The sequence below is a fragment of the Otolemur garnettii genome, unplaced genomic scaffold, assembly GCF_000181295.1.
Source record: "Otolemur garnettii isolate 467f Iridium unplaced genomic scaffold, OtoGar3 scaffold00004, whole genome shotgun sequence".
In the NCBI taxonomy this organism is placed as follows: domain Eukaryota; kingdom Metazoa; phylum Chordata; class Mammalia; order Primates; family Galagidae; genus Otolemur; species Otolemur garnettii.
The window spans coordinates 37,925,796-37,951,206 of record NW_003852399.1 but is presented as its reverse complement, the minus strand read 5'-3'; the positions used below and the strand labels follow the sequence as shown (position 1 = coordinate 37,951,206).

Here is a 25,411-nt window from a genome sequence, read left to right as displayed (position 1 = left end):
TCCTGTGCAAGGTTCAGCTTGCTCAGCTTATTGGTGTTTCTGGGAGGGCTTCATTTGTTTCATCAGCACAGATTTTACATTTCCTGATTTTTGTGTATCTCAAAACTCTCCCAATGACCCACGTACTTATCCTTCAGAATAACCACCAGTGTCGCCCGATTCAACAAGATGTTGCTGACGTGGGCAGTGACTGATCACCTTCCCCATTTACATGATTCAATGCGACATCTATTGGGATACTTTAAACTGTGCATCTGTCCCCCCATCAGACAATAAGCTCTCGGAGAGTGTGTTTTGACATGTTTAATTATTTTTATGTATGTCACATGATAAACTACATATTTAAGGTTTATAAACAACAGAACCTGTGAAATAAAAATAATTAATGAATGAATGACTCCTTCTACAGGTGAAAGAAGTATAACCCCGGAAGCTGGGTTACCCATATATAAATAGATATATAAAAGCCGCAAGTGTTGCTGACACTCAGTAAAAGATTGTAGATACTTTCAAAAGTCCTACATGGATTTGGATACTCTAAACTTCTAAGGGATCCACCAATTCCAAAATTCATTTGTTCATATCCAAGGCTTATAGGTTAAAGCCTAAATGACTTAGACAGGAAAAGCCCATTCACGATGTAGTCCCTGCCGAGTTCTCCGGGGTCTTCTGTCATTTACTCTTCTTTGTGCTCCACTAAGGCAAAATTGTGTGAAATTTCCTGAAAAGCATCAACATATTTCACACCGCTGTGCCCTCGCCTCCACTGCATTCTTGTATAAGGCTGGTAAATAAGTTCATCTTTCAAATCATGCCCATGTGAAACTTCCTCCCTCCCACCCTCCCCTCCATGTCACCCACCTATTGAGACGCTTGTATTCTCTTATCTGTTCTATTCTGCTTTTGTCCCTTGCATTATAATTTCTATTCATTTATCAGTTATTTATAATTATCTCTTCCTCCCACTAAAATGCAAGTTGTCTGGGGAAATGCTTCTGGACAAATATATTTTAGACCTCAAAAGCATAGGCAAAGAAACCCCCAAAATGAACAAATGGGATTACATCAAATCAAAAAGCTTCTGCACCACAAAAGAAGCAATCAGAAGTGTGCAGAGAAAATGTACAGAAGACAGAGAATACGTGCAAACTATGCATCCGACAGTGGCTACAGAACGAGAATATAGAAGGAATTCAATTCAATTGCAAAAGTAAATAAATAAATGAATAAATATGATCAAAAAATGGGCAAATGAGCCAAACAGACACTTCGCAAAAGAAGGTAAACAATTGTTTAAATGGTATTTAAAAATGCTCAACATCACTAATCATCAGGGAAACTCAAATCAAAACGGCAATGAAATGTCACCTACATTTAGGATGGCCTTTATCAAAGAGCAAAAAAAAAAAAGCCGTGTTAGATATGATGAGGAGAAAAGGGAACCCTAGTGCATCATTTGCTGGGAGTGTAAATTAGTACAGCCACCATGCAAAACAGCATGCAGGTTCCTAAAAAACTAAAAATAGTTCCTCTGGATGATCCAATAATCTCATTTGTGGGTATACATTAAAAAGAATGGAAGTCTGTGTTTCAAAGAGGTATCCCACATCTATCTTAGCACTATTTACAATAGCCAAGATATGGAAACAACCTACATGCCTGCCAGTAGATGAATTGATATAGTAAATTTAACATATGTATACAATGGAATATTACTTAGCTGTAAAAAAAAAATGAAATACTATGGTTAGCACCAAATTGCTAATGAACAGAACTGGAGGTCATTGTGTTAAATGAAATAAGCCAAGCATGGAAAGACAAATACTGCATACTTTTACTCAAATGTGGAACTGAAAACATTGGTCTTATGGAGGTAGAGAACAGAATACTTATTGTTTACCAGAAGCTGGGAAGGGTGGAGGAGGGCATGAAGAATAGCTGGGTAATGAGCACAAAATTGCAGTTTGACAGAAAGAATAAGTCCTAGTATTTGATAGCACAATGGGATGACAATAGTTAAAAATAATTTACTGTATATTTCAAAATAAATAAAAAAGGACACTTAGAATAATAGCCAAACAAAGGAGAGTTAAATGTTTGCAGTGATGGATATCCTAATAGTGTTGATTTAATTATTACACATTGTATATATGTTCTACTCAGCCATAAAAAAAAAGGTGAACTAATGCCTCTTGTATTAACCTGGGTGGAAGTGGAGACCTTGTGTGTAAGTGAACGGAAAAAGAAACACCACATGTACTCAACATTAATTTGGAATGAACTGATCAACACTTATGTGAACATACAAAAATAACATTCATCAAAAATCAAGCAGGTGAGAGGGAGGGAGAAAGAGGGGATGGGCAAATTCATACCCAGTGGACACTAGGTGGGTGATGGGCACACTTGTAACTCGAACTATACAAGAGCTATTTATGTAACCGAAACATCAGTACACCCGTAATATTCTGAAAAAATGTATCACTTATATCCTGTATAGGTATTAATTTAAAATGATTAAAGTTTAAACATAAATAAGTAAAATATAAGTTGCTGAAATGCAGCTGTCTTCTTCTTTGTACATCTAATTTCTACAAGTATTAAGGTGTTAGCAAGAGGTGAACCTGATAGCCAACCCGGTCCAACTGTTGAATTTTATAAATGGAGACTAACTGCTTTAAAATTTTAGAATGCCATTTTTCTATTATAATGTAATTGATGTTTTATTTAGACCTGTCAAAGTACAAACCAGAACATTCTTTCAGGTGAAATGAATATCCTAGTTCAAATAATGCATTTGTGTGTCAGTTCTGTATTTACCAAAAAAAAATAATAATAATAAAATAAAATCTATTAATAGTCACTGCACTCCAGCCTGGGCAACATAGCAAGACTCCATCTCTAAAAAAAAAGATAATAATAATAAAAGTCCATAGCTGAGAATACATATTCTCATAACAATTAGCATTGAATTGGTTTGAACAGGAAAATCACATATTCTTTCTCAAAATCTTATTAGTGTTTTTATGAATTATTTATTTGACAGTATATATTTAGAAACCTGTATTTTCATTATCAAACTTTCAACCTGCCTGTTCAGAACTTATCAATGTCTGTCAGTGGTTCCCTATAAAGTGGGAAGTAAAATGAAGCTAGTTGGTATTTTGCTTTTGCTAAACAAAAAATTCAGTTGTATTTTGTTAAATAATTTTTCACTCTCTGTCTTTGTTCTGCCCTTTCTTGTGTTTTTCTCTTATTCATTAATAGTACTCTAGGTGACATTATTTCTAAAATTATAAAAATATAAGTACCATGCCCTAACTGATTGCACCACTGGAGCACCAAATCCAATGTACTCAATTCTAATGTGAAGGCAGTAGATGATCTAATACATAACTTCATAAAAGAAAAACTAAAATTGATCCAAGGAGGTGGGTAGGGGAATGAGGAAGCCAGGATGGGAAGAGGGCAGGGGATGGAGACTTATGACACACCTCTGGAGGCAGGACACAAATATAAGAGAGATTTTACCTAACAAATGCAATCAGTGTGACCTAATTCTTCGTACCCTCAATGAATCCCAACAACAACAACAACAAAAATTATAAACATAGTACAATAAAAATGTATTATAATTTATGAATTTTTAGTCTGTCTGACAATGCTACAGCTTTCTTGAACATGAATTCTTTGTTTTGATTATAAGAATTCACCCTCCTGTGATTATATTTCACTAAGCAATCATTGTAAATTTTTTAAAGTGTATATGCAATTATTATTTTCTTTCTTTTCCTCCAGTTACCTAATTACTTCAGAGAAAATATTTGGTGATATATTTGAGAGCATAGACAATGATTGGAATACCTTAGATAGAAAGAAATAAAATTTGTTAACTGATTCTTGCTACTTAAAAATAAAATCTTCAGTATTTTCAGCTACAAAGTAGTTCATAGATTCTCTATTTATAACAGCCCTAAAATTAGAGGGTTTCTGAAGGGTAATTTACATAAGAATTGGAGAAAATGTATGGTGTATGAACATGCCTTATGCAGAGAACTCCTCACACAAATCTGAATAAAGCTATTACAATGACATCTACCAAAAAAGACAGATTTGACATTAAAGTCTCAATGGTTATTAGAATTTTTTTATATTATACAATAACTTACATTTTCTTATGTTTTGTCAAATAACTCAGTGTTTAACATGAACCTTGAAAAGTTTTATTTATGTCCATTTACATCTATTTTTCTCCTGTGTGATGAAAAATAAGCTATCTTGAAGTTGACAAAGACCTAGAAACAATGCTGTAACATAGACTAGTTACTTCTTATCAAAATCTCTTTCCTTTTCTCGTCAACACAGCACTAAATTATATTTTCCATGTTTTCTTGCAATTTCTAGATTTCCCCACTCATAATTACTCATTCTCCATCTTCTTTTGTTTAAACATGAATGTACAGGATCTGGAGGTGGATTCTGGAATAGCGGAGCTATTAGACAATAAAGGCTTGGATCCCTGAATGACTATGAAAAACATAAGTTCCTGAATGACTATTCAAAGCAGGATCACAACCTAGCTCTTCCAACTAAGACTGAAGTGGGGCATAGGCGAGAAACAGACGCTATTGGAGTTTGTTGTGTTATAGCTCTTGGCCCATCATTTCTAACACTAGTCAGATTAGTTTTTTAATTCTATGAGAAAGCTTTATCAATATTTAACATTAGAAACATGAAATACCTACTTTTAGTGTAATTTGAATATGGTTTGAAACAAGAGATATTTGTCTCCAGCTAACCTGGGAATTGCTCAAAGGCAAGGAAATGGAACAAAACAAAAACAAACCTCAGTCATCTTTGTTTTTTATGGCATCTGACATATAATGGGAAATAAATAATTTAATTAAACATGAAGGTTATTATAAAGGCTTGAGATACACAAAAATTAGGAAACATAAGATCCATGTGATGGAAAAAAATGAAGTCGACCCAGCAGCATCGATAACTCAAGCAAATTGAAACTTGCCAGGGTGAATCAAAAAGGATGCTGCCCCTGGTGTTTGTCAGATGTGAATGAATGAGCTGTAACCACAGTCTGTGCAAAAACTTCTGTAGTGACCTAATTACGTACAACCACTAAAACCCAGGAACCAATCAAATGACAATTAAAAACAGCAGATAAATGCAAGACGCAGTAGATTACCAACTTCAGATATTTCTCAGGCAAAATTTTGCTTGAAATAGGTGATGAAGATGTGATGATAATAAAATAGTCATTAAAGTTTACTGAATTGCATCAATTATAAAAGGCAATGCACACTGGTCTACGGAGATGGCAACAGGAAGCCTACCCAGTGATTTTACTTATTCTACTAGTGAGTAATATATTCAAAGCAAGACAGGTCCTAGTTAATAATTTTCATTTTATTCTAAATATTTAGAAAGGTTTAGGTTTTTGAAATTGAATTCCAATTGTAGTTTTGGTAAGTAATGTGACATTGGGTTTTTATATTTTCTTGTTGTACAAACTAAAAAAAGGAGGAAAGAGAAAGGAAGATTTGGGAGGTGGGAGTGAGAAAGAGAAATACAGAGGGAGAAAGACATAAAAAGGAGAAGAGATAAAAGGATTTTATAAAAATGGAGACATTAGGCAATCTAGCTTTGAAAATTTTCTGAATATATATTATTACATTTTCATAGCAATAATCATCAAGTGTATATACTGTTTAATTCCAAATGTAGGGAAACATGAAAAACAATTAATGTTTTATCCAAATAGAATTCTAACAGAACAGATTAACACGTTGAACAGATAAGAAACAATTCATTCTAAATTGTGTAAGGATGCAATTGATGGAAAATAGGTTTATTTCAGGTTTTTGAGGGGTAAATGTCACTTCATCATTGAGTTGGTAAACAAATAATTTACTTGTCTCATAGTAAATCTCAACCTTTTCTAGTTATTCAGGATATTTCTCCCTCGGGGCTATGAAAATGTGTTTTATTTTATGTTTATAAAATAAATTATTTTCTCAGCTGGAAACAAAATGTTAGAAATAGCTAAGTAAGCATGATACTTAAATAACTTAGGGACATTGCAAATATAGACACAAAAAATTGAATTTTCTTTTTTAATTCATTTAAGATGTTGGCATTTATTCACAAAGCAATGATTAGATTGGCTCCATAATGTAAGATTTAAACAAAATAACTCAGGTGTAGATAGTGTCAGCTGATATTTTTCATGATTAGCTTTTTCTCACTATATATACTTCAAGTAACTAAAAAAGTGTATTCGTGATTCCTCTTGGTATGCCCCTTTCGGTCCCATGTTTCGGTAACACCAGGGCGAGTTGTCAGCAAAAAAGGGTGAAGGGATGAGATGTCTTGGTAGACTTCCAAAGGTGTGGAGGCCCATGCAGGATGACCTAGCTTCACCTGAGAGGTTACCTGGTACAGGTGTTTGAGCAAGGTGGGCATCTCCATAGAGCGGAAGCTAGAAACACGATGTCTGCGCATGCGCAGAGTGAGAGAGGGCAAGAAGGCCTGGAGCAGGAAGCATGGAGTCCCACTTGGAGCAAGTTAAGAAGGTTACAGCTCTAGAAGGCTACCTGGATGGAGTAGTGGGCTGAAGACAGGTCCAGGCATGAGGGCTTGGAAGTTCCACACACAGTTTTGAGTCTGCATAAGGTAAGGAAGGCTAGCAACAGGCTGATGGGAGGAGACAGGTGCCACATATTAAGCTGGAGGGAGTAAGGAAGTCGTCTGGTGAGGGATCACCAGGCAAGGGCGTGAACATTCAAGTGTGGTGAGAGGGTGTCTCCATAGCAAGAAACAGGCTCTTAGTTTATATTCTTTTTCATTTTGTCAGCAAATATTTACTGACCATCTACCGTGTCTTATGTTCTAGCTCCTAGAAATATTAACAAAATGATAAACCAGTGACTACAGTGGGTATTATGCCCTTATTTTTCTCTCTATGGTGCATAATAAGTGAAATAATAAAAAATAAGCTTATAGTGCATAAGGTTGTGAAAAATATGAGCATAATACCAACTATTGTGCCTGAATTGAACCAGGGAAGTCCACAGTGAGAAGATGCCAATTGAGTAGGCCCAAAATGAATAAAGAAGAGCCCCATTTGGAATTTGGGCAGAAATAGATGAATTCAAGAATATATTTTGATAGTGTAGATAAATAATATTTGCAGATTATAGTCCTTGGCTTATTTTGTTCTTTTATGTAGAAATTCTATCACAATAAGAGAACTAATTAGAGTTTTAAAATTCTAGGGGGTCATTACTTGACTTGAAAAAATTAGTTTTGGCACAGTGTAGAGCTTGAAATGTGGGAAGATATCATTATCTAATACATGAATGAAATTCTACTCTTACAAAACCAAATGATGCTACTTGGAAATAGTCCCTGCACTGGTCAGCATTTCCAACACATGTGGGAAGATCTAGGATTTCCACTCCCTGCATGTGTTAGTGTGTCACCCTGGACATCTGCTGATGTCGAACATCTGGTTTTTGTTTTCACTGAAAGATGTTTCGTTTGGACTGCCAAGGAGAGAATGGGGTCATTAGTTACTCTACCATGTGATGTTATCCAGCGGATTATCCTTGTATGAGGAGGAATAATGTCAGAAAAGCCGTATCCACTACAATTAATCCTAAAGTTCCCTTCACCCTGAGAGTCATTACAGGCATGATTTCAAAAGAAATTGCCAAAACATCACAAACCGCTGAGAAAAAACAAAATAGTTTTATATAGTACACCCAGGAATCATTGTAAACTAGTGTTTTCTGAACACTGAAGTAAAAACATAAGTAATGAACAAGTTAAGATACTTATGTGTCTGTTGAATTACCCAGTGTTTAAATTATGTATAGTGCCATTTCAGTCCGTTCATATGTGCTGAAAATGTATAATCTGTGTAACTTACCATCAATTTATTTGATTTTTAATTTAATTAGCATAAGTCATTATCCAATCATATTGAACAACTTAAAACTTACTATGTCATGTGAAAGACTATATTCCAGAAGGGAAATAGGTTGTTATATATTATATGATGCTTATATTTTTATTATGTGGGATAAGTTTTGAAACCCAAATCACTACCATTTGAATTATTTTGATCATCCATATACTGTAAGGTATTATGCTAGCTTCTGAAATTAATAGTTGGGATGTTAGTAGGGTACACCTTTTCTTGCTTAAGACATCTGTATATTCATGTATTTAACTCGGTTCTTCTAAAACAGTGGTTCTCAACTTTCCTAATGCCACAATGTATTTTCATTGTTAAAAAGAGGTCTCAACCCACAGGTTGAGAACCGCTGTTCTAAAACAGACACAATATAGTAGAAGCATAATCATGTCCTTCTAAAATGGAAACATGCCTTAGAATTTGATAACTAAAGCTCTGTGAGAAATTATTGTAAATAGTTGTTTTCTAATTTTTATGTACATATCATGTAAACATTTATCTAAATATATGTGTAGCCATATTCACGCATGCTCGCAATTGGAATTTAAAAGCATAAAACAAAAGGATGATGTATACAGAACAAATGGAATAATGATCTTCCTACTATATAGCGCTATAAACATCATGTTGGTCAAATCTTCATTTAAAAAATGGGGCACAGTCTAATTTCACAATTCTGCTTTTTACCTGTTTTCTTTTTCTTTCTTTCTTTTTTTTTTTTTTTGGCCAGGGCTGGGTTTGAACCAGCCACCTCCGGCATATGGTGCCCGTGCCCTAACCCTTTGAGCCACAGGCACTGACCTTACCTGTTTTACTTTTTATAAAATGGTAGTTCTATTAAGATTCAAGATTGCGTGGGAAGACTGTATGTGTGTACTGAGGGAGTGCGGGTTGTGTCTTGCTTTATGTAAGTATAACTACACCATACTGAGCATCCCAAAGGTCACCATACACACGCCGTATCTATGTTGATTATTTATTATAAATACCAAGGAAACAATATTTTCAGTGTTTCTTTGAAGGTCTGACTTTATTCCTTGCATCTGATGAATTGCTCAAATAAGTTACCTCATTTCTTTTAACCGTATGCCTATTCGCCTCCTGTGCTACTATTAATATTTCCAGCTGCCCACAAGTACATATGTTCAAGGTGTGCTTTGATTATACATTTAGTGGTTGAAACAACAGTATGTGATAAAATAACTGAAAACAAAACTGATTCCTTTAATGAAATGAATCTCATATTCCTTCATAGGAAGATGTCAAAAATGTTTATCTGCAAGAGGAACTGAAAAAGGATTGGGAAGAATTCAAGGTATAATATATGTACTGACAATATATATGATATAACAATTTATTCTTTCCTTATAATATTTTTATTTCCATTAATATTCATGCTTTATGAAGTTATTACTAATTTAAATACAGTAGAATATATTAGAATATAGTCGAATATATTAAATGAATGATAACTTCATAAGTATGCATCTTAAGGGAAATAAAATGATTATAATAAATGGATATTAAAGAAAATATTTTTACTAAAAACACATTCTTTGCATCTTTAAAGCTTAATAAAGTATTGACATAGCCATGTAAAGTCAATTTAGATGGAAGCAGATGCATTAACTATCTACAATGTGCTAAGTAGTTTATATCTGTCATCTCATTTAAATCATATAACAATTACTGTTTTTCTTATTTTGTGGAAGAGGTCACCAAGGGGTAGAGAAATTAACTTGTTCAAGTAACAGAGATAGTTAATATAACTGCCAGTAATCCAAGCTGGATTTGCCCAGTTCCACATTTTAGTGAGTTTTGTATAATTTTAGGATGCTTTATTAGGGGGTCATCCAGTGCAGTTAGCAAGTGAGGGTGAAACTATATTTGGCAACGGGTATGTCAAGGGAAAAAGAGTTTCTATGATAATTTTCACACTGCTGTGGATTAATCCCATTTGTAGGCACTTTGAAAATTTGACCTCCAGAATTATCATCACCATTATCATTATCCTCATCATGATCATCATCATCATCGCTTATCCAAAATCTTCCATAACATAAGCAGAGGAGGTGAAGCCCTTTGTGTACATCTTTAAATGTATTGAAAACCAAAATAGGGGTAACTTGGAGATTTTAGCTGAGAAATCGAATCTCTAATATGTAGAAAATACAAAAGAAATGCACCATAAAGATATGAGATAGAGTAGTGCCTTTTAAAATTGCACTTCTCCTTTTCTAGCTAACACGGTCGATTAATGAGCTATGAGATACCACAGCACCCATAGAAATGGAAAATGGCAGGCAGATATTTTAAGTAGGGCATTTTATATTTTTAAATAAAAATACTCCAACAGAGTCTTGAGATAATTTTATGAAAGGGAAATGTTTTTTCAGACATCTCAACCTTGGGCTCTGGGTCTGAGGCACGACAATACCGTGCATCTTTAGTGTGACCTTGAGCCCCTTGTGGGGGTCCTCCTCTCAGGTTGTACATGTGTAGGCTAAGGTGGAGACACTGACCCACTTTGTAAGGAGGAGTACAGCCAAGAAACTTTCCAAACATTGTTTTCTGTTTAGAGGAGAGCAGTAGAACAATGAGTGGGACGGATTCCCATGTGAAAGCGCTACCTCCCATAACCATCTGCAATGATGCAAACTCTGGCAGCGTGGCAATTCGCTCTAGCCTTGATAAAATTCTAATTCTGTGTTCCTTGTGAGCCAATTCTTAAGAGTTTGTTCAGATTCTTGTCACTCAGAGTGCTGAGTTGGCTCTCATCTAGATCTGAATTTTCCCAAATATTATAATGTACTAAAATATTAAGTCTGTCTGTTATTAAAATATATAAATAGTTTTTCCTTTTAAATTCCAGATTATTTCTCAAATAAAGTTTCACCTTTTTAACTCCTATACATAAAATTAAAGAAATAAATAAAGGATTTTCAAAGTTTCTCATTTTCCTTAGGAAGTTTAAATATCATTTTTTAATTGCATGCAATCTTGTAAAAATTTTGCCTCTAGCTACCTTTCCTGCCCTACTGAATTTCTTCCAGTTCTCTGAAAGGCTACTCTCTCTCTTGCTGAAAACTTTTACCTGAAATGATCTGTAATTACTTGTTGTCCATTTCATTATTGTACTGTAATTTCAATAAGAAGTGACAGGAACATTGCTGGCCACACAATAAAAACTTAATGTTTATTTATGTTACATGAATGAATGGCATACCTACCATCAGTAGATACTTTTACTGCTGAAGTAGCCTGGAATAAATGTGCCATAACTTTGTTACTATTACCCCAAATCTCTGTGGAAGGAGGTTCCCAGGCAAATCGAGGAGCTCAGGGTTCTTTAATTCAAGCTGTTGTTTCTTTAATGATACCCTGATGTCAGACACAGTGTTACCACATGTTTACAGAATCATTCACGGAGCTTCTAGCAAGTTATACCGGCCTCTCAGATTTATCAGAATAATTGTGAGAGCAGTTTATGAAGAGCAGCCCACAAAGTTGTACCTGGAGATTGGTGTTCTTATTCTAAGTCCGGAGATCTAGATTATTTCAACTCTAAGTTCATTTACTGCAAGAATGCTTGTTGCTTGTTACCTGCCATTTGACGATTGCTTCTGGCAGGACATCCGTTCTAGAGCCAAAGAGTTGTCATGGTGTCAGCATTGATTTCTGTTGTTTGTGTGGTGTATCCATGAGGGAATATTGGAACACCTAGACATTTAGGGGAAAAGAAAAACTCTGTTAGAATGAGCACATCAGATTTCATTGGCTGTAGACATTATGCATTTTATTAACAAAAAGAGATTGTGAGCTTTCATGAGCATGCTCTCTAGCCTCGCAGCGCTAAGCTTTATAAGTACTCCACAGACTTTTTTTTTTTTTTTTTACTGATTTATAAAAACTGGAACTAAGTAAAAGTTAGTTGGAAGGAGTATAGAAAAATACATAGTTGGGCGCAGTGGTGTGTTAATGAATGTTTAACAAATGACTTCCTCGGACCTCTCAATTTATAGCATTTGTCAGTTTTCAAGGTGTAAATCTTACCATCATAGCCACTTTCAGGTCCCCAGAATGATGTCACGTACGGGCAGTTGGAAAGAGATGCACACAGTCGGCTCTCATGGATACGAGCTGGCTTTAGCACACCACTGCTTCCTCTGAGTTATGCACTTGTACAAATCTGATTTGCCAGCCAGGTCCAAGAAGCTGCCATTTAATTTAAATCATCCAGAGAATAAAGGAAATGATAGGGAGACAGAAAGCCACTCCACCAGGACTAGCATGGGTAGGGTCAGGAGAGGGGGGATAAACACTTAGCACTATTATGGAAGATTAAGTAAAAGATGTCATTTGGTGGGAGGGATATTTCTTAGTATTGCTAACATAACTATAAAATTTTCTATTTTTACCATAAAATGTTTCTATATGTTCTTACTGGTTCTTCTAAATTAAGTTTCTGGTGATCAATGTTTAATATCTTTGTTTCTTGTTTATGTTATTCATTTAGACGATGTATACCAGGCAGGCCTGCCACCTGCTGCCCCTGCCATTCAGGTCTCTAGTCAAACAAACGTGTAGCTTTTTGGTACTTCAGTTTTCTTCCCAAGCTTTTATCTTTCTGAACCATCTATGCAGTTTTGGTTTCCTCCCCTTCCAGCACATATTCTATTTTGACTCTCTTATTTGTATCAATATATTCCTTGATTGCTCCTAACCAATTTCAGATCCTAGTCTTCCTTCAGGCCACATGTTCTATGAATTGCCCATCACCCCCACTGATTGCACATCACCCCCACTGATCGTCCTCTCTTAATAAATATGTGTGGTCTATAATTTAGTTAGGTACTCGGTTATGTACTGACCTATTATTTGCTAATGTTTTATACATGTGTCTCTTGTTCTCTCTTTAAATATATTTTAATGCACTTGGGAGCAGAGATTACACAAACTAAAATAGCCTGAACACATTGGGAAACCTAATAGCTACTTAATGTTAGCTTAAATATATAACTAGAAAAATAGTTTGAAAGATAAATGTTTTTCTAATATTTTTACAGGTCTTGGTTTCATATCTTTAAAATATGTGAATTATTTTAATGATTTGAACTAAAATGGATAGGATGACAAGAGTTATAGTCTATATATACTATTCAAGTTCATTTCCATAATATGGCTTTTCATTAATCTAATCACCATCGAATGAAATATTAAAATGTTATAGATCAGAGTAGAATTGTGAATCAGAGTAGAAATGCATTATAGCATAAAAATAAATGAAGCAATAAAAACACTATAAAACATGAGACTGAAATTACTTTTCCAAATATCTGAAGTACTCACTCCATGCTAACTTTCAAACTATAATAAATTTTTAATGTAATTATTCAGTAGATTGTAGAAATAACTGTACAAATAATGGTCTCAGTTCTGGTCTGTAACTATAATTTGCTCAAACGTTAAATATTTTTATGAATTAAGAAAGTGGTACAGTAGGTACACTAAGTGGTTAGTGGTATTTGTTAAAATGTAGTAAGATATTTTAATCAATCTTTATACTTCTTAAGGATATTAAGAATAAAAACTGTTCAAAAACTTTCAAGAAGAGAAAAAAATGGAGCCAATTTTCACACATCTCCAAATTGTGTCACAAAAGCAGAACTCAAATAACCCTGCAAAAATACCCACAGAGAAAGCACATCAGCAAAATCATTTTGACTTATGTTATAGTCCATATAAGTTATTTCTTGTCCATAAATCCAGATCGAAAAACACATAATTCTGTGGAAAAAACTATTTTGAATAAATATAAAAAGCCCCAAATGCTCTCGTTAAACATGCATTTTTGATGATTGAAAGATTGATATTAGCATTCACATCAATTCTCCAGCCCTAATATGACGCCTCTACTATATCCTTTCAAATGTAAGAAGAACATAATTAAGTATCTTTTCTTTTCCAGGCTTTAAAAAAAATTTTATTTTATTAAGTCAAATACACATAGATCATGAATGCATTCATGCATATGTGGGGTACAATGTGCTGATTTTTTTTATACAATCTAATGTTACATTAAACCAATCAACATAGCTTTCACTTCATTTACTTGATTATTGTGCCAAAACATCTATGTTCTACACTTCACAGATTGGACTTGTACCCTTGTCATATGTTCCACAGGTGTGATCTCACCTTTTACCCTCTCTCTGTCGAACCTCCCCCCCTCCTTCCCTCCCACTCCACTTCTCTCCATCATCCTGAGCTATAGTTGTGATCTAATTTTTACAAGAAAGTGTGAGTAAATATAAGTAGGTTTCATAGAAGTACATTGGATACTTTTTTAATAGTTCCTTCAGTTTCCCTCATAAATTTTACCTTCCTTTCCTTTATTTATGTTCTTTCTTTCTTTCTTCTTCTTTTTTTTTGTAGCTGGGGCTGGGTTTGAACCAGCCACCTTGGACATATGGGGCTAATGCTCTACCCTTTTGAGCCACAGGTGCCGCCCTTGTTTCTCTTTTCTAAACCCTCAATTAATAACATGAGACTATTAAATTAAATTTCACTTGTTATGCATGAATCTTTAAATACCAAGTTATTAGATTAATGGACCTGATTGCCTTATGCTAGTCTTTATGATTGAAATGCATTATTGAAAAATAAAATTGTCATTTTGCTCATTATATAAACTACTGGCTGACCTTTTTATCATGAAATTTATATTTGTTTATTCTTCTCACTGAGATCATTATGAAAGAAATATTAATTATGAATCTCCTAAACTGTATCTGTAGCTTTTATATGGAGAATTGAAGCATTTTTTAATCTCTCAACTTTTTCTGAGCATTTTCTCAGGGTTGAACTTGTCTTTCTGTTGGTCTCCTCCTCTGAATTTTAGGAATTTAGGCTCCTTGAAGATAAGATCTGTTTGTTTACAGAGGGGAGTGTATAGCGTCAAGCACAAAAGTGAAATAATCCATAGCCAGTCCTTCCAAGGTGTTGAGTGATGAAATGGATGAATGTATAGATAATTCAAAATATGGAGAGAATAAAACTGTGGTTCCCATGGGTGCAGGTGAGAGTATAGGAAATGGGATCGTGGGTCAAAGGACAAGGTACCAGATATGTGGAAAGAACGAGCGTAGAGACCTAGTGCACAACATGAGGACAAGAATTAATACACCCATGTGGGATGTGGGGATTTTAGTAGGCTTTAGTTTCTCTTATCACAAAAAAAAAAAATAGCTGTGAGAGATGACATGTTAATTTAGTTTGCTACAGTAGCCATTTCATTATCTGTTAATGTGCCCTACTTCCTATAACATCAGATTGTAAATCTGAAATATACATAATGGCTTTTATTTAAAAATCCAAATGATTCATTACATCCTGAAATGTACAAACGAAGAAAAAAGTTCCTATTATTTACTAATATTTCATGAGCAATCCTTTTTGTCTGGCTAAGTAATCAGGGGTAAACTTAAAGGAACAATCCCTATCTTTGTAGATCTTTTGAGTCTCTCTAATGGGAGATACAAAAATTATAAAATGAACGCATGCATGAACAAATAGATGCACAATATTGCAAGATGCGCTCTAAAGTGGGCTATGAAAGAACTAGGCATATGAGAAGGAATAATTAGCTCATCTCACATTTTATTTTCTTTGTATTACCTAAATTTGATTTTGTATCTTGCTTAAAACAAAACCTGAGTCCTTGGCTATTTTTAGCTAATTTTGTAACTTTTGATGCCATTTTATTTAGTGCTTTTGGTAATTCTTTGTATTTCTCTTTTTATTGTGTGTATAAGTGTTCCTATATATCAAGTCCACTAAATTATTTATAGAGATAGTTGGGTATATAAATTTAGCAATAGAAAAATAATTCTACAGATTCACCTACTTTTATCAGATTGAAATGTCCTTTAATTCAATACCTTATTTGAAAAATGCTTACTAAGAGCTAATGATACATGAGGAGTTTTTCTAGTTTCATTTCTTTTTTTTTTTTTGGACTGAATTATTTTATAAATGTGCAAATTCCTAGCTATTTCTTTTTCTTTCAGAGTTTATAATTATATTTTTAGATTTCAATATATGCTGTGTAGTAGTGACATTATATAGTATAGTAACATTATACAACTCAAAGTACTATATTCTAAAGGAAGCAGTTATAATGTCTTTACTTTTGTTCCTGAAAGAAATTTTAATATTAATGTACATTATAAATAGTAATGTCTTACTAGAACATGTAAGTGAATATTGTGAATATATCTGTGATTCTTTCTTCAAAGTAAAACCCACACTTTCATAGCTCTTAATGTAAAGATAGGAGCATTTCTTCAGACCAAGTGTGATTCAAAAGTTGTTTAAAACAGTAGTCAATGATGTAACATCTGTCTACGCTGTACATAGGTCAGTTGCATTTATTATGTTTATCTGTGGGACAAGGATGAAATATTCAGGGATGTGAGTCAGGGTCATGGAACAGAAAAGTGAAGTCAGTTCCAACTAGAAGGTGATTTCATATAAAGTGGAGAGTATGCTGTAATCTAAGTTTTGAAGTTAAAAGCCAGGTTATCAATCTCCAATAGGCGAAAAAAAAAAAAATAAAAAAAACCTTGAAATCCTTGTAGTGAGATGATGTTCTGGAATTTGTTACTTGTCTGGTTGTTTAGTTTGAATTTAGAAACCCAAGCCTGACCCAGAGTATAAAGGAAATATTGACATATGATTCTACATAGCAGGTTCAACACGGAGAAGGCTAAGGCAGCCCACAAATGGAATCTCTTAATAGGTACAACCTGCATTTTAAAATTCAGGGGGCTACACCCTGGGTAAAGGGTGGTGATGATGTTTGTTCTCTGTGATTCACAATAATTTCTCGAGTACCAGAATAGGCAAGTGAGTTCACCAAATAATACTCATGTGGTGTGCATATTAGTAAGAAAATGACTTCCGGGTCTCATCCTCATGGTGTAACAAGATAACCATGAAGGCCATAAAAACCTGCTTTACAGAGTCAGGGCTATGCATGCACTGTGATTGCAGCAGGAGGCAAAGTCTACTTTGTAATTTTTTTTTTTTTTTTTTTTGAGACAGAGTCTCAAGCTATCACCCTGGGTAGAGTGCTGTGGTGTCACAGCTTACAGCAACCTCAAACTCTCTTAGACTTAAGCTATTCTCTTGCCTTAGCCTCCCAAGTAGCTGGGACTACATGTCATGAGCCAGCATGGCAAAAGGGAGTGAACCAGAGTGGAATTGATGGGAAATGAGGAAAATACAGCATCAGAGAAGACACGGAAAAAAAGGATGGGGTCGGGGGACTGACTGAGCTGATGACTACAACCAGCCCCAAAGCACAAAGTCATCTTTATTTTACGGCAAAATAAAGGGTTTTATTTTACAGGGTTCTCTACAGAGAAGTAGCATAAGCAGTACCGAAAATAGTATAACGAAAAACATAATTTTGGTGTTACAGCACAATTAAAACATATAACTGACTTTAATAAAAACAAATCATCAGACGGTATTAATGATTCTACTCAACTTCAGTAACCTGTAACAAGAAGTAAGAAAAACAAATCACAAGTATCTCAACATAATTAATAAAAAAAAAAACTATATAACTTAGTAGTTTCTACTCAACTTCATTAACATAATTCAAGAAATAAAAAGACCAAAGTCACAAGGATCTCTGCATTCTCTGAATGTTCCCCAGGCTGAGGACCCTCCCAGTCTCACAGCCCACTCTCCATAATTACAGGCACCCGCTACAATGCCCAGCTAATTTGGGGGTGTAATTGTCATTGTTGTTTGGGGGGCCTGGCCTGGATTTGAACCTGCCAGCTCTGGTGTGTATGGCAGCACCCTGGCCACTTGAGTTACAGGTACCGAGCCAACTGAGTAATCTTTAAGTTACCAGTAAGTTATATAATAAGTTTATATATGTAAGCAAAGTTTACGAATCACTCATAAACATCTCTTAAAGAAAACATATACCCATGGGCAAATGGGTAGAGGCATATCTATAGCTATAACTATATTATGAACACATTTAGAAGGCACTTTTGCTGTGAATACTTATGCCTTTATTTATAGTTTAACTCATATACGTCCAGGACCAAAAAACATTAAGTTTATAAATAAACTATTTGATGTCCTGAATATGAAAGCCATTTGCTATTTGATGGCCACCGGTTTTCCCATTTTTGGTTATCTGAACTTAATGCTGTTCTTGAGGATCCAAATCCAACCACTGCCTTGCTGCCTGCTTTACTGCAGGTGAAACTCATCTTCATCCCTGAACTACTTTTGTGATGCTGAGATTGCTCATTTCTCAACTGCTGCTTTTGATAAAAGCCATAATCATCTGGGAAATAGGGATGCAGTTTCTGGAGAGAGCTGAGCCCTTCTGAGAAAGAGTTATCTGCTGGGCCAAGTTGTGTCATCAGAAACTCATGGGCCATTCACACTGGAATACTTGTCTGAGGGTGTGGACACACATGGACGGATTTGACCCTTTGTGTTTGCTCGGCAGTCTTGGTCCTTGCCACTCACTGCGTTGGTTTATAACACTGATATCTTCTTAAAGGATTCACATGGCTAGGTTCTTAATAGAAAAACCTGCTGGTTGTCATAAGACTGGGGAAGGAAAGGAGGCATAGGAAGGTTGTTATCAAGTTTTTATCCATTTTCAAACCAAGCAATAAATCTATAAAGCCCTGTGTCCAATATAAACCACAGATGATGACGTACTGAACAGAGTTCAAATTAATTTTCCAGTGCAATGGAAAAAATACAAGGTTTGTAATATCAGCTTCTGCAGTTTCCATTTCCGCTCCCCAGAATCTCCCCTGCCTGCTTTCCTTTGCTTGCTCTCTCAAATGATATGGTTCAATTTGCTGCCCACTAAAACTCATTAATTCTAATTCCTTTCTGATCTTTGCTGCCAAACACTCATATTGTCTAGCCAAAGGAAATCAGTGCAGGGGAGAGGAGTTTCTGACACATGCTGCAGCACGGATGAACCTTGAAGATAGTATGCTACATGGAACAAGTTAGACACAGGAGGACAAACAGGATAGGATTCCGCTTACAGGAGGTACGGGCAACAGCCCAAATCGGTGTCAGATTCACACAGACAGAAGATAAAACTGTGGTTGCCTAGGATGGGGGTGGAGCAGAATGGAGAGTTACTATTACGAATGGGTACAGAATTTCAGTTTGGGGTGATGAAAAAGTTTTGGTCATGAACGTGATGGTGACAGAACAAGATGATCCACTGCTCTTGATGCCACTGAACTGCATCTTTAAAAGGAGTTGAAATGGTTATGTTTGTTTTATATATTTGACCATATTGAGAATGGGGGAGTAGGAGGAGAGAGAGAATTGAAATGAATGGGCATAATACAAGTGAATAAATTTTTATTCGAACACCCTAATTTTGAAAAGGATTTTTTTTCTATTTTCTCTGTCTTCAATAATGCAAACTTAAAGGCTTAAACTAAACAAGTAGTAAAGCCTCTAATTCCAAGGCCAACAACACAAGAAATCAACACAACTTAACTGATTATCCATCAACTTAAATTTTCAAGAATGTTCATCTAACAAAGTAAACAAGAATAAAAAGAATAAACTGAATGTCACTCACATCCAGTTTTACAGCTCTCAGCAACCTTCTTTGTCATAGGACTTTAGTGAGAGAATTTTTACAATTAATCAAGAGAAGAAGAGGATGTAAGAATGGTTTCTTATAGTGGGTAGGAGATGCAAAGGGGTATTTAAGGAGCTTTATATAAATTTTTAAATAATTAGGGTTTCATATATTCCAGAAGAAAGGCACCCTGAGTCTGTGCCCTTATGACAGTCACTGAGGTAATAGGCTTCACAGAATAACTGTGTGGTGGGTGTGAAGGACCCACAGGTCTCACAAGTATCTTACAAGTTAATGCACGAGTACATGTCGGATCTATTAAGTATACAGTATAAATGTCTTAACACAATAATTAAGTAAATGAGATGAGGTATAATATATACCAGTGTGACGTAAACATTTCTAATTCTATATGAAATCAGCACATTGTACCCCAGAAATCCATTAATGTATACATGATCTATGTGTTTATGATTTAATAAAAAATAAAAAATAAACTTTTTTTCAAGTTAAAAAAAAAATACAAGAGTCATCCAGGGTTAGATGAGTGGGCCAAAGCAGCGCATATTAACTAACAGTGACAGTGGAAAAAGCAGATGATCCTCCTCAAGGGCTCAGGTTGCATTAGACACTTGACGTTGGTACTAGAAATCAATACCTAGAGAAACACCCAATTTTACATAAAGCCATGGGAATTACACAATGTCCTGCTCAGTAGTTATTGACTCAATGATGAAATTAAGTTGGAAATCAAAAACTTCCTTCAACTGAATGACAAAAGGAATAAAAGTCGTCAAAAACTGAGGGATTCAGCCATAGCAATCCTCAGGGAAAAAATTTATAGCCTTAATTGCCTTCAACAAAAAGACAGAAAGGTCATAAATTAATCATCTACTGGCACGTTTCAAGGAACCTGAAAAGAAAGAGCAAACCAAAGCAGCAGAAGAAATAACTAAGGTCAGAGAAAAATTAAATGAAATTGAAAATAAGAAAATGATACAGAAGATCAATGAAACAAAAAGTTGATTTTTTGAAAGATAAACAAAATTGATAGACTTCTTGCTAGATTAACCAGGAATAGAAGAGAAACAACCTTACTAAACTCCATCAGAAATGAAACAGGAGATATTACAATTGACACCACAGATATATAAGACAAAATATTGTCTGTGAATACTATGGAAATTTTATGTACGTAAACTCAAAAATACAAAGGAAATGGAAAAATTCCTGGAATAACACAACCTCCCAGGACTCAATCAGGAAGAAATAGAATTCCTGAACAGACCAATAATGAGCAATGAGACTGAAGCAGCGATAAAAAAATCTTTGAACTAAAAAACAAAAAAGCACCGGGGCCAGGCGTGGTGACTCTGGCCTGTAATTCTAGCGCTCTGGAAATCCAAAGTGGGTGGATCACTTAAGCTCAGAAGTTTGAGACCAGACTGAGCAAAAGTGAGATCCATCTCTACTAAAAATAGAAAAACTTAGCTAGGCATCATTCTGAGTGCCTGTAGTCCCAGCTATTTGGGGAAACTGAGGCAGGAGGCTTGCTTGAGCCTAGGAGTTTGAGGTTACTGTGAGCTAGGCTGATGCCAAGGCACTGTCCTGGGCAAGAGAGCGAGACACTGCCTCAAAAAAAAGCAAAACAAAGCAAAAACCAAACGTATAAAACAACAACAAAAACCCTGGACCAGATGGGTTCATAGCTGAATTTTATCATATTACTAAGAAGAGTTAGTACTCATACTCCAGAAATTATTCCACAGTATCAAGAAGGAGGGAATCCTCCCCATCATTCTGTAAGGCCAGGATCACCTTGATACCAAGGCCGGGAAAAGACACTGCAAAAACAAAAATTACAGATAAATATTCTTTATGAATATAGTGCAGAAATCCTCAACATATAAATGGACTGGACATGAGAATCTAAGAATGACTAAATTCAATTTCCTGAAAGTCCAGAGAGTGAATTTTTGTAGTATATTAAATTTAATTGAGAAAAATAAAAGTGTTGTTTCTTTCTATACTCTATGGAAGGCTAAAATTTAGGACTATTGATAAGTTTACATTTTCTGAAGAAATCTTAAGATACTATCTATTACCATCAATTGTGTCCAACTGTATTTTGATAAGTAGATATTTTGTTAAGAAATGGGAGTCTTGAAATGTGTAAAATACCTTTTTAACTTAACGACCTATGAGGTCAGAATTATTTTGGTGCTAAAGTATAATAACTTCTATTCAATTAATATTCCTATATTATTGTTATTTTCTTCTGTGCCTTTACCTGGTACAGGTCTTCCTTGCTTTTATCATATCTTTTATTAGAAATCATCTCCAATCATTTTTTGAAAATGGAGAAATATAAATAAAAGATTAGGAGACAGACAAAAACAAAAACAAACACACACAAAAACATAAATCAGTTTGACATTCATTTAAAAAAAACTGAGTTTTTGTGGGTATTTGCTTCTAAATCCATGATTTGTATTACCTATTGACATATTTCTCTGACATTATTCTTTTTGTCAACATATTTATTTATTTGTGTTTCACTTTAAGTCATATTCTCAGATTATAAGTACTGTGTGATTTTTGAGCCATTTACTTAAAAAAGATTAAGCTATATTAGAGATTCTATATTATGGTAACATGAAAAGAAAAAAGGAGACCAAATTGGATTCCAATTTGTTCTTTACCACTGTTGAGCTATATGGTTTAACATCTCTCAGCCTTAATTTGGGAGTTTTAACCTATGGAATACTTATTCTATATGTGCTTATGTTCAGATTATAATGAAATAACTTATTCCTGTATGATATCATACATCTCTTTATAGCTAATGTATGTTTTAATGCTACTGTTTACATTCAATGTTATATAAAAATTAAATGTATCCTCAAATATTTGGATATTATACTTAGGTATCTACTTACTTCAGAGATTCTTTGTGTGTGTTTGTTTTTGTTTTTGTTTCGTTTTGTTTTGTTTTTGTAGAGACAGAGTCTTACTTTATTGCCTTTGGTAGAGTGCATTGGAGTCACAGCTCACAGCAACCTCCAACTCCTGGGCTTAGGCGATTCTCCTGCCTCAGCCTCCCGAGTAGCTGGGACTATAGGTGCCCGCCACAACGCCTAGCTATTTTTGTTGCAGTTTGGCTGGGGCTGGGTTTGAACCCACCACCCTCAGTATATGAGGCCGGCGCCCTACTCAATGGGAGGCACCAGTGCCTCCCATGTGCGTTTGTTTTTAACTAGTACTACTTTTATTTATTTTTTATGTATTTATTTAATTTTTTGCAGTTTTGTCCAGGGCTGGATTTGAACCCACCACCTCCAGCATATGGGGCTGGTGCCCTACTCCTTTGAGCCATGAGTGCCACCCTAGTTATTTTTAATTATCCGAGTTTTATGAAAAAGATTAACAAATATGATGTGTTATTTTTTCCTTTGTACCACTGGAAAAGAAAATAATCAAATAGTAGGGTAAGTGGGGAAAAAGGTATACCAATTCTTCAAATGAAGAAAGGTGGTATAAGAATTAAATTAACATACTGCACAAAATAGTGTACGTTTATCGAACTAAAAATAAAACAAACATAAACATTATGCTATATAATCTTCGTATTCATTTTCTGAAGCCTGATATATTTTCAGCTTAACTTTATTATCTTTCAAATTAAATTAATGCTAACTTGAATATAATTGATTTCATAGTTGTTGTATGAACCCATGTTTTAATAGTTGCAAAATATTTCTTTTTTTTCTTATTAAATGATAACTGTATACATTAATGCAAACATAGGGTACAGTGTAGTGTTTTCATATACAATTTGAAATACTTTCATCAAACTGGTTAACATAGATTTCATGTCATTTGCTTGGACATTGTGTCAAAACATTTATATTCTAGTTCTAGGAAAGTTCACTTGTACCCTTGTTAGACAGATAGATAGGTGATCTTTCGGGTCACAGAATATTTCTTTTTCAAGAATTAAAATCTAATTATATTACTATATATTTAAGTTACATTGTAATGTAATTATTGACAGCTCTTGGAGTCGGCAAATTTTTTATTATAAACTGCCTTAATTTCTTCCTCTAAAAATCAATCAAATGCTCCCCCCGTGTTTTGGGGTCATTGTGAAGGTTAAAGGAAACAGTAGGCAATCAACACAAATTTATTCCTTTTGCCTGTTTATACATTTATTTACTCTGTGTGGCTTTTATTTTATTCTTTGCTTTTATAAGTAAAGCTGATGTAAAGAAAATCAAGCATAGAGGATGACATGTTTTAAAAATATGAATGTAAATCTAAGCTAAATTTTGCCATGGTTCAAAGAACCCCAACCCTAAATGACTTTCAACAGCAAAAGATCGCTTCTGGCTCACTCTTCCAATCCAGGTCAACCACACGTCTCCAGCACACTGTGACCCTGAGTGTTGCTCTAAGTGAGAGAAAGATGGGCAGTGTGGGAACACTGAAAGGTGTGCCCCTCCTAGAGCTTCTAAGATGTGGCAGACCTTGTATCTCCTCTTATTGCTTTGACCTATGCAAGTTACATGGTGATTCCTGGTGTTAATGGGGCAGAGATGTCTAAGCCTCCTCTCAATTACAGGCACCACAGGGAGGTACATAGATACATGGGAGGCCCCAAAGAGAGACATCAAAAGCTTAAATTGCTTCAGTAATTATAAAAGTTTATTTTTGTGCAAATGATAAAAATAATGTAAGTTATTATATTTGATAGAAGTAATAGGAGGAAAAACTATCCTATAAAACAAGTTTAAGGAACTCAGAAAAAAAAAAAGCATGCTTTGTAAATTCAATGTTATATGTGTATGTAGTACTATTTATTACAGTTATAACAGACTTGTTTTTAGAACTTAAACATGAGTTTCATTGGAAAAATAATTTATAGATATGAACATTGAAATCATTTTATTTAGTAAAAATTATAGAGATTATATTTTCTATGTATTTTGTCTAGATGAATAGTCTATCCTTAGAAGTTCTAAGGTTCTTGTGATTGTTATCCTGTTTGTTTTTATAGGGAATACAGGTTGCTAATGCTATTATAATCTTTAAGGTTTAAGTATGATAGGATTAATTATTTTTGACATTCCTTTCTTCCTAGGGTAAGACCCTTAAAGAATCCTTGTATTATAATGGAATTAAACCAGGCTGTGGAAAATGGAGCCATTCCTGGACCAGCATTCCCAGGAAAAACACAGAGACTCTGATTGAATATTAAAGATACCAGCTTTAACATGACATGTTTTATTGGATTATTGAGGTGTCTATTTTGTTTTGTTTTTTCCTTTGAAATCACTCTAACATTCTACCAAAGGTCTACCCAATTACCTTAGTGTTTTTTTTTTTTTCCAGCAGGCCTACTAATTATTTTGCATAAATTAATTTTTACTTATGTTATTTACTTGGAACAACTAAATTTTCTTTCCATTCATGTTTTTCTAGCTTTTACTTAAGAGGTGTGTTTTCTCGATTTCCCAGGCTATCCTTGAACTCCCGCACTCAAGAAATCATCCTGCCTCAGCCTCTTGCCAGTAGTTGGGACAGTAGCTAAACATGTGCCATTATACTCACCTCTGTTGATGTTGTTCTGATTTTCAGTTTTGTAGGGTCTTGCACCATAAAAAGAGACAAAGCATATATTTTATCATAATTTTTACAGCACCAAACATTTTTTGATGAAATTATTTCTGACATATAAATTCTAATTAGAGATATTT

General features: G+C 34.6%; 1 protein-coding gene across 1 annotated transcript in view; it reads left to right on the top strand.

The window, feature by feature from the left end:
• Nucleotides 1-24,912, top strand: part of CNBD1 (cyclic nucleotide binding domain containing 1) — a 403,074-nt gene extending 378,162 nt beyond the window's left edge. Inside the window, exons 12-13 of the mRNA XM_023518062.1 lie at nucleotides 9,252-9,311; nucleotides 24,796-24,912. Of these exons, the coding sequence (XP_023373830.1) occupies nucleotides 9,252-9,311; nucleotides 24,796-24,912 (177 nt within the window). The remainder of the gene's footprint in view (nucleotides 1-9,251; nucleotides 9,312-24,795) is intronic.
• The last annotated feature ends 499 nt before the right edge of the window (nucleotides 24,913-25,411 follow it).